General features: G+C 44.4%; 1 protein-coding gene across 2 annotated transcripts in view; it reads left to right on the top strand.

Annotated features, from left to right (window-relative positions):
* Positions 1 to 17,453, top strand: part of vwf (von Willebrand factor) — a 208,587-nt gene that overhangs the window by 24,766 nt on the left and 166,368 nt on the right. For both annotated transcript variants that reach the window (XM_046342718.1, XM_046342727.1), the window contains exon 17: positions 17,233 to 17,330. In XM_046342718.1, the coding sequence (XP_046198674.1) occupies positions 17,233 to 17,330 (98 nt within the window). The remainder of the gene's footprint in view (positions 1 to 17,232; positions 17,331 to 17,453) is intronic.

The following is a 17,453-nucleotide window of genomic DNA, read 5'->3' as shown; positions in this document are numbered from 1 at the left end:
GAGTCAGAGATAGAAGAAAGACGTTGTCAGTAGAGTCAGAGATAAAAGAAAGATTCTGTCAGTAGAGTCATAGATTGAAGATGTGGTCAGTAGAGTCAGAGATAGAAGAAAGACGTGGTCAGTAGAGTCAGAGATATAAGACGTGGTCAGTAGAGTCAGAGATAGAAGAAAGATGTCAGTAGAGTCAGAGATATAAGACGTGGTCAGTAGAGTCAGAGATAGAAGACGTTGTCAGTAGAGTCAGAGCTATAAGAAGTGGTCAGTAGAGTCAGAGATAGAAGAAAGACGTTGTCAGTAGAGTCAGAGATAGAAGATGTGGTCAGTAGAGTCAGAGATAGAAGACGTGGTCAGTAGAGTCAGAGATGGAAGACGTGGTCAGTAGAGTCAGATATAGAAGAAAGACGTGGTCAGTAGAGTCAGAGATGGAAGACGTGGTCAGTAGAGTCAGAGATAGAAGAAAGACGTTGTCAGTAGAGTCAGAGATAGAAGAAAGACGTTGTCAGTAGAGTCAGAGATAGAAGATGTGGTCAGTAGAGTCAGAGATAGAAGATGTGGTCAGTAGAGTCAGAAATAGAAGATGTGGTCAGTAGAGTCAGAGATATAAGACGTGGTCAGTAGAGTCAGAGATAGAAGAAAGATGTTGTCAGTAGAGTCAGAGATAGAAGACGTTGTCAGTAGAGTCAGAGATATAAGACGTGGTCAGTAGAGTCAGAGATAGAAGACGTGGTCAGTAGAGTCAGAGATATAAGACGTGGTCAGTAGAGTCAGAGATAGAAGAAAGACGTTGTCAGTAGAGTCAGAGATATAAGACGTTGTCAGTAGAGTCAGAGATAGAAGACGTTGTCAGTAGATTCAGAGATAGAAGATGTGGTCAGTAGAGTCAGAGATATAAGACGTGGTCAGTAGAGTCAGAGATAGAAGAAAGACATTGTCAGTAGAGTCAGAGATAGAAGAAAGACGTTGACAGTAGAGTCAGAGATAGAAGATGTTGTCAGTAGAGCCAGAGATAGAAGATGTGGTCAGTAGAGTCAGAGATAGAAGACTTGGTCAGTAGAGTCAGAAATAGAAGATGTGGTCAGTAGAGCCAGAGATAGAAGATGTGGTCAGTAGAGTCAGAGATAGAAGAAAGACGTTGTCAGTAGCGTCAGAGATAGAAGATGTGGTCAGTAGAGTCAGAGATAGAAGACGTGGTCAGTAGAGTCAGAGATGGAAGACGTGGTCAGTAGAGTCAGAGATAGAAGAAAGACGTGGTCAGTAGAGTCAGAGATGGAAGACGTGGTCAGTAGAGTCAGAGATAGAAGAAAGACGTTGTCAGTAGAGTCAGAGATAGAAGAAAGACGTTGTCAGTAGAGTCAGAGATAGAAGAAAGATGTTGTCAGTAGAGTCAGAGATTGAAGATGTGGTCAGTAGAGTCAGAGATAGAAGAAAGACGTTGTCAGTAGAGTCAGAGATATAAGACGTGGTCAGTAGAGTCAGAGATAGAAGACGTTGTCAGTAGAGTCAGAGATATAAGACGTGGTCAGTAGAGTCAGAGATAGAAGACGTGGTCAGTAGAGTCAGAGATATAAGACTTGGTCAGTAGAGTCAGAGATAGAAGAAAGACGTTGTCAGTAGAGTCAGAGATATAAGACGTGGTCAGTAGAGTCAGAGATAGAAGACGTTGTCAGTAGATTCAGAGATATACGACGTGGTCAGTAGAGTCAGAGATAGAAGACGTGGTCAGTAGAGTCAGAGATATAAGACGTGGTCAGTAGAGTCAGAGATAGAAGAAAGACGTTGTCAGTAGAGTCAGAGATAGAAGATGTGGTCAGTAGAGTCAGAGATAGAAGATGTGGTCAGTAGAGTCAGAAATAGAAGATGTGGTCAGTAGAGCCAGAGATAGAAGATGTGGTCAGTAGAGTCAGAGATAGAAGAAAGATGTGGTCAGTAGAGTCAGAGATAGAAGATGTGGTCTGTAGAGTCAGAGATAGAAGAAAGACGTTGTCAGTAGAGTCAGAGATAGAAGATGTGGTCAGTAGAGTCAGAGATAGAAGAAAGACGTTGTCAGTAGAGTCAGAGATAGAAGATGTGGTCAGTAGAGTCAGAAATAGAAGATGTGGTCAGTAGAGTCAGAGATAGAAGACGTGGTCAGTAGAGTCAGAGATGGAAGACGTGGTCAGTAGAGTCAGAGATAGAAGAAAGACGTGGTCAGTAGAGTCAGAGATGGAAGACGTGGTCAGTAGAGTCAGAGATAGAAAAAAGACGTTGTCAGTAGAGTCAGAGATAGAAGAAAGACGTTGTCAGTAGAGTCAGAGATAGAAGAAAGACGTTGTCAGTAGAGTCAGAGATAGAAGAAAGATGTTGTCAGTAGAGTCAGAGATTGAAGATGTGGTCAGTAGAGTCAGAGATAGAAGAAAGACGTTGTCAGTAGAGTCAGAGATATAAGACGTGGTCAGTAGAGTCAGAGATAGAAGACGTTGTCAGTAGAGTCAGAGATATAAGACGTGGTCAGTAGAGTCAGAGATAGAAGACGTGGTCAGTAGAGTCAGAGATATAAGACGTGGTCAGTAGAGTCAGAGATAGAAGAAAGACGTTGTCAGTAGAGTCAGAGATATAAGACGTGGTCAGTAGAGTCAGAGATAGAAGACGTTGTCAGTAGATTCAGAGATATAAGACGTGGTCAGTAGAGTCAGAGATAGAAGACGTGGTCAGTAGAGTCAGAGATAGAAGATGTGGTCAGTAGAGCCAGAGATAGAAGATGTGGTCAGTAGAGTCAGAGATAGAAGAAAGATGTGGTCAGTAGAGTCAGAGATAGAAGATGTGGTCTGTAGAGTCAGAGATAGAAGAAAGACGTTGTCAGTAGAGTCAGAGATAGAAGATGTGGTCAGTAGAGTCAGAGATAGAAGAAAGACGTTGTCAGTAGAGTCAGAGATAGAAGAAAGACGTTGTCAGTAGAGTCAGAGATAGAAGATGTGGTCAGTAGAGTCAGAGATATAAGAAAGATGTCAGTAGAGTCAGAGATAGAAGACGTGGTCAGTAGAGTCAGAGATATAAGACGTGGTCAGTAGAGTCAGAGATAGAAGAAAGATGTCAGTAGAGTCAGAGATAGAAGACATGGTCAGTAGAGTCAGAGATATAAGACGTGGTCAGTAGAGTCAGAGATAGAAGAAAGATGTCAGTAGAGTCAGAGATATAAGACGTGGTCAGTAGAGTCAGAGATAGAAGAAAGATGTCAGTAGAGACAGAGATAGAAGACGTGGTCAGTAGAGTCAGAGATATAAGACGTGGTCAGTAGAGTCAGAGATAGAAGACGTTGTCAGTAGATTCAGAGATATAAGACGTGGTCAGTAGAGTCAGAGATAGAAGACGTGGTCAGTAGAGTCAGAGATATAAGACGTGGTCAGTAGAGTCAGAGATAGAAGAAGAAGAAAGACGTTGTCAGTAGAGTCAGAGATAGTAGAGTCAGAGATAGAAGATGTGGTCAGTAGAGTCAGAAATAGATAGAAGATGTGGTCAGTAGAGCCAGAGATAGAAGATGTGGTCAGTAGAGTCAGAGATAGAAGAAAGACGTGGTCAGTAGAGTCAGAGATAGAAGATGTGGTCAGTAGAGTCAGAGATAGAAGAAAGAGTCAGTTGTCAGTAGAGACAGAGATAGAAGATGTGGTCAGTAGAGACAGAGATAGAAGAAAGACGTTGTCAGTAGAGTCAGAGATAGAAGAAAGACGTTGTCAGTAGAGTCAGAGATAGAAGAAAGACGTGGTCAGTAGAGTCAGAGATAGAAGAAAGACGTTGTCAGTAGAGTCAGAGATATAAGATGTTGTCAGTAGATTCAGAGATATAAGACGTTGTCAGTAGATTCAGAGATATAAGACGTGGTCAGTAGAGTCAGAGATAGAAGACGTGGTCAGTAGAGTCAGAGATATAAGACGTGGTCAGTAGAGTCAGAGATAGAAGAAAGACGTTGTCAGTAGAGTCAGAGATAGAAGATGTGGTCAGTAGAGTCAGAGATAGAAGATGTGGTCAGTAGAGTCAGAAATAGAAGATGTGGTCAGTAGAGCCAGAGATAGAAGATGTGGTCAGTAGAGTCAGAGATAGAAGAAAGACGTGGTCAGTAGAGTCAGAGATAGAAGATGTGGTCTGTAGAGTCAGAGATAGAAGAAAGACGTTGTCAGTAGAGACAGAGATAGAAGATGTGGTCAGTAGAGACAGAGATAGAAGAAAGACGTTGTCAGTAGAGTCAGAGATAGAAGAAAGACGTTGTCAGTAGAGTCAGAGATAGAAGAAAGACGTGGTCAGTAGAGTCAGAGATAGAAGAAAGACGTTGTCAGTAGAGTCAGAGATATAAGACGTTGTCAGTAGAGTCAGAGATAGAAGAAAGACGTTGTCAGTAGAGTCAGAGATAGAAGATGTGGTCAGTAGAGTCAGAGATAGAAGACGTGGTCAGTAGAGTCAGAGATAGAAGACGTGGTCAGTAGAGTCAGAGATAGAAGAAAGACGTGGTCAGTAGAGTCAGAGATGGAAGACTTGGTCAGTAGAGTCAGAGATAGAAGAAAGGCATTGTCAGTAGAGTCAGAGATGGAAGACGTGGTCAGTAGAGTCAGAGATAGAAGAAAGACGTTGTCAGTAGAGTCAGAGATAGAAGAAAGACGTGGTCAGTAGAGTCAGAGATAGAAGACGTGGTCAGTAGAGTCAGAGATAGAAGAACAAGGGAAAGAGGTGTGGATGTTAGTACACTGTTAATACAGGGTTAGTTCACCAAATACATTGTTCTAAAAATAATACTGGGGGTGGGGGGGTGAGAAGAGGTTGTGAGTATGGGGGTGCTGTGGGATTATTTAAGATATTCTTTGAAGAGGTCGGGTTTCAGATGTTTTCGGGAGATGGGCATGGACTCTGCTATACTAGCTTCAGGAGGAAGATGGGCAGGGACTCTGCTGTCCTAGCTTCAGGGGGAAGATGGGCAAGGACTCTGCTGTACTAGCTTAAGGGGGAAGATGGGCAGGGACTCTGCTGTACTAGCTTAAGGGGGAAGATGGGCATGGACTCTGCTGTCCTAGCTTCAGGAGGAAGATGGGCATGGACTCTGCTGTCCTAGCTTCAGGAGGAAGATGGGCAAGGACTCTGCTGTACTAGTTTAAGGGGGAAGCTGGTTCCACCATTGGAGTGCCAGGACATAAAAGAGCTGGGGCTGGGTTGAGCGCAACCTGCCCTCCTGAGTGGGACCAGTAGACTCAATAGGCTGAGTGAATGAGCGTATTTAGAGAGGAGGGAGGATTGAGTGATAGAAAGTGGCTTTAGCAACAGACACAGAGGAAGAGAAGGTGTAGAAAAGGGAGTGGAAGGATGATAACGTCCCGAGAACCTTTCCTCCAAGCAGGGGGAGAGGGCCTAGCCAGCTGGGAGGAAAGGGGACAGGATGTGGAAAGGGAGGAGAGTAGGGTTGAAGAGAGAGAATCAAGAGACAGAAGGGATAATTTATTTTATTTTACCGTTATTTAACTAGGCAAGTCGGTTAAGAACAAATTCTTATTTTCAATGACGGCCTAGGAACAGTGGGTTAACTGCCTGTTCAGGGGCAGAACAACAGACCTTTTATTATTATTTTTTTTTATTTCACCTTTATTTAACCAGGTAGGCTAGTTGAGAACAAGTTCTCATTTGCAACTGCGACCTGGCCAAGATAAAGCATAGCAGTGTGAACAGACAACACAGAGTTACACATGGAGTAAACAATTAGCAAGTCAATAACACAGTAGAAAAAATGGGCAGTCTATATACAATGTGTGCAAAAGGCATGAGGAGGTAGGCGAATAATACAATTTTGCAGATTAACACTGGAGTGATAAATGATCAGATGGTCATGTACAGGTATTGGTGTGCAAAAGAGCAGAAAAGTAAATAAATAAAAACAGTATAAAAACAGTATGGGAATGAGGTAGGTGAAAATGGGTGTGCTATTTACCTATAGACTATGTACAGCTGCAGCGATCGGTTAGCTGCTCGGATAGCTGATGTTTGAAGTTGGTGAGGGAGATAAAAGTCTCCAACTTCAGCGATTTTTGCAATTCGTTCCAGTCACAGGCAGCAGAGTACTGGAACGAAAGGCGGCCAAATGAGGTGTTGGCTTTAGGGATGATCAGTGAGATACACCTGCTGGAGCGCGTGCTACGGATGGGTGTTGCCATCGTGACCAGTGAACCTTGGTCAAGCTTATTGCCTGACTTGTGAGTGGTAGGGGACTGGGAAAGGGTGAGGTCAAAGAGGCAAGTAGGGGAAATATAGAGTTGGAAATAAATTGATTGAAGTCAGATATCGGAGGTTGAAGTCGCCAAGTATAAAGACCGTTAACGTATCGTCAAGGTGTAGTGCACATTGTGAAACTCTAAAGGCACCTGGTGGGCAATAGATTATAATAGTGTTACGCTTGAGTGGACAAATAACAGTGAGAGAAAACTTAGTCAGATGAAGAGAGAACAGCTGGTGAAGCAATGTTCTCTGGGGTGATCCATATGTCTCTGTCGGGGCCAATAAGTCAAGTGACTGAAGGGCAGGATAGGCTGAGATGGTCTTGGAGGTCTTGACCACAGATTGGCAGTTACAAATGCTGTCAGAGACCAGGAATTCCACATGGGGTGTGCATGCAGGGTACACTACAATAGAATGGTAGCAGCCAAGGGGTGGGGAGCGTCTGTAAAGCCTACAGGGAGAGGAGTGTCTGTAAAGCCTACAGGGAGAGGAGTGTCTGTAAAGCCTACAGGGAGAGGAGTGTCTGTAAAGCCTACAGGGAGAGGAGCGTCTGTAAAGCCTACAGGGAGAGGAGTGTCTGTAAAGCCTACAGGGAGAGGAGTGTCTGTAAAGCCTACAGTGAGAGGAGTGTCTGTAAAGCCTACAGGGAGAGGAGTGTTTTTAAAGCCTACAGGGAGAGGAGCGTCTGTAAAGCCTACAGGGAGAGGAGCGTCTGTAAAGCCTACAGGGAGAGGAGCATCTGTAAAGCTTACAGGGAGAGGAGCGTCTGTAAAGCCTACAGGGAGAGGAGTGTCTGTAAAGCCTACAGGGAGAGGAGTGTCTGTAAAGCCTACAGGGAGAGGAGTGTCTGTAAAGCCTACAGGGAGAGGAGTGTCTGTAAAGCCTACAGGGAGAGGAGTGTCTGTAAAGCCTACAGGGAGAGGAGTGTCTGTAAAGCCTACAGGGAGAGGAGTGTCTGTAAAGCCTACAGGGAGAGGAGTGTCTGTAAAGCCTACAGGGAGAGGAGTGTTTTTAAAGCCTACAGGGAGAGGAGCATCTGTAAAGCCTACAGGGAGAGGAGCGTCTGTAAAGCCTACAGGGAGAGGAGCATCTGTAAAGCTTACAGGGAGAGGAGCGTCTGTAAAGCCTACAGGGAGAGGAGTGTCTGTAAAACCTACAGGGAGAGGAGTGTCTGTAAAGCCTACAGGGAGAGGAGCATCGGTAAAGCTTACAGGGAGAGGAGCGTCTGTAAAGCCTACAGGGAGAGGAGCATCTGTAAAGCTTACAGGGAGAGGAGCGTCTGTAAAGCCTACAGGGAGAGGAGCGTCTGTAAAGCCTACAGGGAGAGGAGCATCTGTAAAGCTTACAGGGAGAGGCGCGTCTGTAAAGCCTACAGGGAGAGGAGCGTCTGTAAAGCCTACAGGGAGAGGAGTGTCTGTAAAGCTTACAAGGAGAGGAGCGTCTGTAAAGCCTACAAGGAGAGGAGCGTCTGTAAAGCTTACAGGGAGAGGAGCGTCTGTAAAGCCTACAGGGAGAGGAGCGTCTGTAAAGCCTACAGGGAGAGGAGCGAACAGGGAGAGGAGCGAACAGGTATAGAAACCACACACATAGTTGACAAAGCAACACAATAGCAAATTGTAAATAACTAGGTAAGACACTCAAGGGAGAGAGTGGTGCGGAGCCTCTCTTTCCTTCCTTGAACAACTATGCAGAACAACTCAGAATAACCATCTTAGTTTCGACGACGGTCTTAGTTTTGTAACCTAGACTGAGGTTACAAAAAGCAAAAAGCCACATTGTCCTGCCCCTTGATCCTGGTTGATGTATCATTCTCAGGAGGCTGCTGAGGGGAGAACAGCTCTTAATAACTGCCAGAACAATGTATTTGTTACCATTCCAATTTTTCCGCTCCAGTCATTAAGATGAGACCATCCTCCCCAATTAAGGTGCCACCAACCTCCTGTTGCGTCAACAATCATATGCAAGTTATGAGCAGTCAGCAGTTCACACACCAGGTCGGCTACTGGGAAGAAAAACAGGCATCACTTAAAGTAGCTAGCAAAAAAACAGCACTAGAACACAACAGATAAAGACAAAAATTATACTACAGATATCAGGGGCCTCATTTATCAATGTTGCATAGAAACTATTCTAAAATACTACTTACGAACAGGATATATGATGTTCAAACAATCCTACGAGCGTCATACACACAGAGGAGATAACCATTAATAAATATGATCTTTCTCAGCCTTAGTGCTCGTGCACGACCTTGCTTTTGGCTTTTTGAAACACCCCTAATTAACCATATATGGTCAAAATCATTGCTTTAAAGCTGAAACAGAGGTTAGGACTGAAACAGAATAAACAGAGGTACATCGCTGTACAAACAGAGGTGAAAAACAGAGGTGCTAGTGTCTGAAACAGAGGTGCTAACGATGCAGTGACTGAAACAGAGAGTTTGAAAAACAGAGGCTGTGACTGAAACAGAGGTTGACTGAAACAGAGGTGCTAGTGTCTGAAACAGAGGTGCTAGTGTCTGAAACAGAGGTGCTAGTGTCTGAAACAGAGGTGCTAGTGACTGAAACAGAGGTGCTAGTGTCTGAAACAGAGGTGCTAGTGACTGAAACAGAGGTGCTAGTGACTGAAACAGAGGTGCTAGTGACTGAAACAGAGGTGCTAGTGACTGAAACAGAAATGTGCTAGTGTCTGAAACAGAGGTGCTAGTGTCTGAAACAGAGGTGCTAGTGACTGAAACAGAGGTGCTAGTGACTGAAACAGAGGTGCTAGTGACTGAAACAGAGGTGCTAGTGACTGAAACAGAGGTGCTAGTGACTGAAACAGAGGTGCTAGTGTCTGAAACAGAGGTGCTAGTGACTGAAACAGAGGTGCTAGTGACTGAAACAGAGGTGCTAGTGTCTGAAACAGAGGTGCTAGTGTCTGAAACAGAGGTGCTAGTGACTGAAACAGAGGTGCTAGTGACTGAAACAGAGGTGCTAGTGTCTGAAACAGAGGTGCTAGTGAAACAGAGGTGAAACAGAGGTGCTAGTGACTGAAACAGAGGTGCTAGTGACTGAAACAGAGGTGCTAGTGACTGAAACAGAAATGTGCTAGTGTCTGAAACAAAGGTGCTAGTGTCTGAAACAAAGGTGCTAGTGACTGAAACAGAGGTGCTAGTGACTGAAACAGAGGTGCTAGTGACTGAAACAGAGGTGCTAGTGTCTGAAACAGAGGTGTTAGTGTCTGAAACAGAGGTGCTAGTGTCTGAAACAGAGGTGCTAGTGACTGAAACAGAGGTAATAGTGACTGAAACAGAGGTGCTAGTGACAGAGAGGTGCTAATGACTGAAACAGAGGTGCTAGTGACTGAAACAGAGGTGCTAGTGACTGAAACAGAGGTGCTAGTGACTGAAACAGAGGTGCTAGTGACATAGAGAGGTGCTAATGACTGAAACAGAGGTGCTAGTGACTGAAACAGAGGTGCTAGTGACTGAAACAGAAATGTGCTAGTGTCTGAAACAAAGGTGTTAGTGTCTGAAACAGAGGTGCTAGTGTCTGAAACAGAGGTGCTAGTGACTGAAACAGAGGTGCTAGTGACTGAAACAGAGGTGCTAGTGACGGAAACAGAGGTGCTAATGACTGAAACAGAGGTGCTAGTGACTGAAACAGAGGTGCTAGTGACTGAAACAGAGGTGCTAGTGACTGAAACAGAGGTGCTAGTGACTGAAACAGAGGTGCTAGTGACTGAAACAGAGGTGCTAATGACTGAAACAGAGGTGCTAGTGACTGAAACAGAGGTGCTAGTGACTGAAACAGAGGTGCTAGTGACTGAAACAGAGGTGCTAATGACTGAAACAGAGGTGCTAGTGACTGAAACAGAGGTACTAGTGACTGAAACAGAGGTGCTAGTGACTGAAACAGAAATGTGCTAGTGTCTGAAACAAAGGTGTTAGTGTCTGAAACAGAGGTGCTAGTGTCTGAAACAGAGGTGCTAGTGACTGAAACAGAGGTAATAGTGACTGAAACAGAGGTGCTAGTGACATAGAGAGGTGCTAATGACTGAAAAAGAGGTTATAGTGACTGAACCAGAGGTACTAGTGTCTGAAACAGAGGTGATAGTGTCTGAAACGAAGGTGCTAGTGACTGAAACAGAGGTGCTAGTGACTGAAACAGAGGTGATAGTGTCTGAAACGAAGGTGCTAGTGACTGAAACAGAGGTGCTAAAAACAGTGATATTTAAAAAAAAAAAATATTTCACCTTTATTTAACCAGGTAGGCAAGTTGAGAACAAGTTCTCATTTACAATTGCGACCTGGCCAAGATAAAGCAAAGCAGTACGACAGATACAACGACACAGAGTTACACATGGAGTATGTGGAGTATATGTTTGATAACGAAACATTTGTATATGGCTCTCTCAGTTGTTGTTTAACCTGTAAAAATACAACCACACATTTTTATATGGCTCTCTCAGTTCTGGTTTGACCTGTGAAAATAAAGACATAGCTACAAAGTGAGGACCATTATGCCATTTCAAGTTGTTTTAGCAATAGAACATATTCTTCAAATGTTTAGATTACACTCACCAATAAGCGATCCATCCTCAACAGCTCCCTCCTGTAGGTGAACAGGCAAACATTGCTGTTCTGCAGAATGAACGAGTCATGTGTTCCACCTTGCCACCACATTGAGTAGCATATTTTCTGTATCACATACCACCTGCACATTAAGACTGGAAGCTTTTTCTTTTCAAATAGTTCACACATTTTCAACATTCATGTATATTTTTCCCAGTCATGCTTGAAGAGCAGGTATTCCACAACTTGGCACTGTGCTTTCACATGGTCATGACTGGGCATACATGTATGCACAACCTGAAGCAAACATTCATGTTGATCAATCTCACGCTTTGCTTGGAAATTATCCCATTTGTGATGAATACATAGATTTGTGCTTACACACAAAACACACGGTTGATAAATTAGGGCCCAGGAGTCCTCTAGCTATACAGTCGTGGCCAAAAGTTTTGAGCATGACACAAATATAAATTTTCACAAAGTTTGCTGCTTCAGTGTCTTTAGATATTTTTGTCAGATGTTGCTATGGATACTGAAGTAGAATTACAAGCATGTCATAAGTGTCAAAGGCTTTTATTGACAATTACATGAAGTTGATGCAAAGAGTCAATATTTGCAGTGTTGACCCTTCTTTTTCAAGACCTCTGCAATCCACCCTGGCATGCTGTCAATTAACTTCTGGGCCACATCCTGACTGATGGCAGCCCATTCTTGCATAATCAATGCTTGGAGTTTGTCAGAATTTCTGTTTTTGCTTGTCCACCCGCCTCTTGAAGATTGACCACAAGTTCTCAATGGGATTAAGGTCTGGGGAGTTTCCTGGCCATGGACCCAAAATATCGATGTTTTGTTTCACAAGCCACTGCATTGTTCGTCACCAAACTGTTTCTGGATGGTTGGGAGAAGTTGCTCTCGGAGGATGTGTTGGTACCATTCTTTATTCATGGCTGTGTTCTTCGGTAAAATTGTGAGTGAGCCCACTCCCTTGGCTGAGAAGCAACCCATTTACATTACATTATATCCAGAGCGACTTACAAATTGGTGCATTCACTTTATGACATCCAGTGGAACAGCCACTTTACAATAGTGCATCTAAATCTTTTAAGGGGGGGGGGTAGAAGGATTACTTTATCCTATCCTAGGTATTCCTTAAAGAGGTGGGGTTTCAGGTGTCTCCGGAAGGTGGTGATTGACTCCGCTGTCCTGGCGTCGTGAGGGAGTTTGTTCCACCATTGGGGGGCCAGAGCAGCGAACAGTTTTGACTGGGCTGAGCGGGAACTGTACTTCCTCAGTGGTAGGGAGGTGAGCAGGCCAGAGGTGGATGAACGCAGTGCCCTTGTTTGGGTGTAGGGCCTGATCAGAGCCTGGAGGTACTGAGATGCCGTTCCCCTCACAGCTCCATAGGCAAGCACCATGGTCTTGTTGCGGATGCGAGCTTCAACTGGAAGCCAGTGGAGAGAGCGGAGGAGCGAGGTGACGTGAGAGAACTTGGGAAGGTTGAACACCAGACGGGCTGCGGCGTTCTGGATGAGTTGTAGGGGTTTAATGGCACAGGCAGGGAGCCCAGCCAACAGCGAGTTGCAGTAATCCAGACGGGAGATGACAAGTGCCTGGATTAGGACCTGCGCCGCTTCCTGTGTGAGGCAGGGTCGTACTCTGCGGATGTTGTAGAGCATGAACCTACAGGAACGGGCCACCACCTTGATGTTAGTTGAGAACGACAGGGTGTTGTCCAGGATCACGCCAAGGTTCTTAGCGCTCTGGGAGGAGGACACAATGGAGTTGTCAACTGTGATGGCGAGATCATGGAACGGGCAGTCCTTCCCCGGGAGGAAGAGCAGCTCCGTCTTGCCGAGGTTCAGCTTGACGTGGTGATCCGTCATCCACACTGATATGTCTGCCAGACATGCAGAGATGCGATTCGCCACCTGGTCATCAGAAGGGGGAAAGGATAAGATTAATTGTGTGTCGTCTGCATAGCAATGATAGGAGAGACAATGTGAGGTTATGACAGAGCCAAGTGACTTGGTGTATAGCGAGAATAGGAGAGGGCCTAGAACAGAGCCCTGGGGGACACCAGTGGTGAGAGCGCGTGGTGAGGAGACAGATTCTCGCCACGCCACCTGGTAGGAGCGACCTGTCAGGTAGGACGCAATCCAAGCGTGGGCCGCGCCGGAGATACCCAACTCGGAGAGGGTGGAGAGGAGTATCTAATGGTTCACAGTATCGAAGGCAGCCGATAGGTCTAGAAGGATGAGAGCAGAGGAGAGAGAGTTAGCTTTAGCAGTGCGGAGCGCCTCCGTGATACAGAGAAGAGCAGTCTCAGTTGAATGACTAGTCTTGAAACCTGACTGATTTGGATCAAGAAGGTCATTCTGAGAGAGATAGCAGGAGAGCTGGCCAAGGACGGCACGTTCAAGAGTTTTGGAGAGAAAAGAAAGAAGGGATACTGGTCCGTAGTTGTTGACATCGGAGGGATCGAGTGTAGGTTTTTTTAGAAGGGGTGCAACTCTCGCTCTCTTGAAGACGGAAAGGACGTAGCCTGCGGTCAGGGATGAGTTGATGAGCGAGGTGAGGTAAGGGAGAAGGTCTCCGGAAATGGTCTGGAGAAGAGAGGAGGGGATGGGGTCAAGCGGGCAGGTTGTTGGGCGGCCGGCCGTCACAAGACGCGAGATTTCATCTGGAGAGAGGGGAGAAAGAGGTCAGAGCACAGGGTAGGGCAGTGTGACCACACATGAATGGTCTCAGGATGCTTTACTGTTGGCATGACACAGGACTGATGGTAGCGCTCACCTTGTCTTCTCCGGACAAACTTTTTTCCGGATGCCCCAATTAATCGGAAAGGGGATTCATCAGAGAAAATAACTTTACCCCAGACCTCAGCAGTCCAATCCCTGTACCTTTTGCAGAATATCAGTCTGTCCCTGATGTTTTTCCTGGAGAGAAGTGGATTATTTTCTGCCCTTGTTGACACCAGGCCATCCTCCAAAAGTGTTTGCCTCACTGTGCGTGCAGATGCACTCACATCTGCCTGCTGCCATTCCTGAGCAAGCTCTGTACTGGTGGTGCCCCAATCCCGCAGCTGAATCAACTTTAGGAGACGGTCCTGGCGCTTGCCGGACATTCTTGGGCGCCCTGAAGCCTTCTTCACAACAATTAAACCGCTCTCCTTAAAGTTCTTGATGATCCGATAAATGGTTGATTTGGGTGCAATCATACTGGCAGCAATGACCTCGCCTGTGAAGCCCTTTTTGTGCAAAGCAATGATGAGGGCACGTGTTTCCTTACAGGTAACCATGGATGACTGAGGAAGAACAATGATTCCAAGCCCCACCCTCCTTTTGAAGCTTCCAGTCTGCTATTCAAATTCAATCAGCATGACAGAGTGATCTCCTGCCTTGTCCTCAACACTTACACCTGTGTTAACGAGAGAATCACTGACATGATGTCAGTTGGTCCTTTTGTGGCAGGGCTGAAATGCATTGGAAATGTTTTTGGGGGATTCAGTTCATTTGCATGGCAAAGAGGGACTTTGCAATTAATGAATTGCAATTAATCTGATCACTCTTCATAACAGTCTGGAGTATATGCAAATTGCCATAATACAATTTGAGGCAGCAGACTTTGTGAAAATGTATATTTGTATCATTCTCAAAACTTTGGCCACGACTGTAGAATGAAGTACACACAAAAATACAGTACTAGACCACATCAGATAATGACAGTACTAGCCCACAACAGGTAAAGACAGTACTAAACCACAATAGATAAAGACAGTACTAGACTACATCAGATAAAGACAGTACTAGACCACAACAGATAAAGACAGTACTAGACCACATCAGATAAAGACAGTACTAGACCACAACAGGTAAAGACAGTACTAGACCACAACAGGTAAAGACAGACAGACAGTACAAGACCACAACAGGTATAGACAATAGTAGACCACAACAGATAAAGACAGCACAAGACCACAACAGATAAAGACAGACAGACACTACAAGACCACAACAGGTATAGACAGTACTAGACCACAACAGGTATAGACAGTAGTAGACCACAGCAGGTATAGACAGTACTAGACCACAAAAGGTATAGACAGTACTAGACCACAACAGATATATCCAGTACTAGACCACAACAGATGAAGACAGTACTAGACCACAACAGATAAAGACAGACAGACAGTACTAGACCACAATAGATAAAGACAGTACTAGACCACAACAGGTATATACAGTAGTAGACCTCAACAGATAAAGACAGACAGACAGACAGACAGACAGTACAAGACCACAACAGATAAAGACAGTACTAGACCACAAAAGGTATAGACAGTACTAGACCACAAAAGGTATAGACAGTAGTAGACCACAACAGGTATAGACAGTACTAGACCACAACAGGTATAGACAGTAGTTGACCACAACAGATAAAGACAGTACTAGACCACAACAGGTATAGACAGTACTAGACCACAACAGATAAAGACAGTACTAGACCACAACAGATAAAGACAGACAGACAGTACAAGACCACAACAGGTATAGACAGTACTAGACCACAACAGGTATAGACAGTAGTAGACCACAACAGATAAAGACAGACAGACAGTACTAGACCACAACAGATAAAAACAGACAGACAGTACTAGACCACAACAGATAAAGACAGTACTAGACCACAACAGATAAAGACAGACAGACAGTACAAGACCACAACAGGTATAGACAGTACTAGACCACAACAGGTATAGACAGTAGTAGACCACAACAGATAAAGACAGACAGACAGTACTAGACCACAACAGATAAAAACAGACAGACAGTACTAGACCACAACAGATAAAGACACAGACAGTACTAGACCACAACAGATAAAGACAGACAGACAGTACTAGACCACAACAGATAAAGACACAGACAGTACTAGACCACAACAGATAAAGACAGACAGACAGTACTAGACCACAACAGATAAAGACAGACAGACAGTACTAGACCACAACAGATAAAGACAGTACTAGACCACAACAGATAAAGACAGTACTAGACCACAACAGATAAAGACAGACAGACAGTACTAGACCACAACAGATAAAGACAGACAGACAGTACTAGACCACAACAGATAAAGACAGTACTAGAACACAACAGATAAAGACAGTACTAGACCACAACATATAAAGACAGTACTATACCACAACAGGTATAGACAGTACTAGACCACAACAGATAAAGACAGTACTAGACCACAACAGATAAAGACAGTACTAGACCACAACAGATAAAGACAGTACCAGACCACAATAGATAAAGACAATACTAGACCACAACAGATAAAGACAGTACTAGACCACAACAGATAAAGACAGTACTAGACCACAACAGATAAAGACAGTACTAGACCACAACAGATAAAGACAGTACTAGACAACAACAGATAAAGACAGTAGTAGACCACAACAGATAAAGACAGACAGACAGTACTAGACCACAACAGATAAAGACAGTACTAGACCAAAACAGATAAAGACAGTACTAGACCACAACAGATAAAGACAGACAGACAGTACTAGACCACAACAGATAAAGACAGTACTAGACCACAACAGATAAAGACAGACAGACAGTACTAGACCACAACAGATAAAGACAGTACCAGACCACAACAGATAAAGACAGTACTAGACCACAACAGATAAAGACAGTACTAGACCACAACAGATAAAGACAGTACTAGACCACAACAGATAAAGACAGTACTAAACCACAACAGATAAAGACAGTACTAGACCACAATAGATAAAGACAGTACTAGACCACAACAGATAAAGACAGTACTAAAACACAACAGTTATAGACAGTACTAGACCACAACAGGTAAAGACAGTACTAGACCACAACAGATAAAGACAGTACTAGACCACAACAGATAAAGACAGTACTAGACCACAACAGGTATAGACAGACAGACAGTACTAGACCACAACAGATAAAGACAGACAGACAGTACTAGACCACAAGAGATAAAGACAGACTGACAGTACAAGAACACAACAGGTAAAGACAGTACTAGACCACAACAGATAAAGACAGACAGACAGTACAAGAACACACCAGGTAAAGACAGTACTAGACCACAACAGATAAAGACAGACAGACAGTACTAGAACACAACAGGTATAGACAGTACTAGACCACAACAGATAAAGACAGACAGACAGTACAAGAACACAACAGGTATAGACAGTACTAGACCACAACAGATAAAGACAGACAGACAGTACTAGAACACAACAGGTAAAGACAGTACTAGACCACAACAGATAAAGACAGACATTATACTTGACTCTAGTCCTCTAGCTATAGAATAAAGCACACACTCAAACACACTTTTACCCAAACTGACGTGTGTGTGCGTGTGTGTTTGTGTGTGTGTGTGTGTAGTTACTGTGAGAACGGATCTATGAGCTGCAGCTCTACTGAGATGAGTGGAGTTATGCTGTCTGACATGTTCTTCCAGGACGACCAGCCACCCTCCAGAGGTATTGTGTGTCTGTGTGTCTGTGTGTGTGTGTGTGTGTGTGTGTGTGTGTGTGTGTGTGTGTGTGTGTGTGTGTGTGTGTGTGTGTGTGTGTGTGTGTGTGTGTGTGTGTGTGTGTGTGTGT

Source organism: Oncorhynchus gorbuscha, linkage group LG01 (genome assembly GCF_021184085.1).
Source record: "Oncorhynchus gorbuscha isolate QuinsamMale2020 ecotype Even-year linkage group LG01, OgorEven_v1.0, whole genome shotgun sequence".
Classification (NCBI taxonomy): domain Eukaryota; kingdom Metazoa; phylum Chordata; class Actinopteri; order Salmoniformes; family Salmonidae; genus Oncorhynchus; species Oncorhynchus gorbuscha.
The sequence above is the reverse complement of the archived record's forward strand: the minus strand, read 5'-3'. Positions and strand labels throughout refer to the sequence as shown.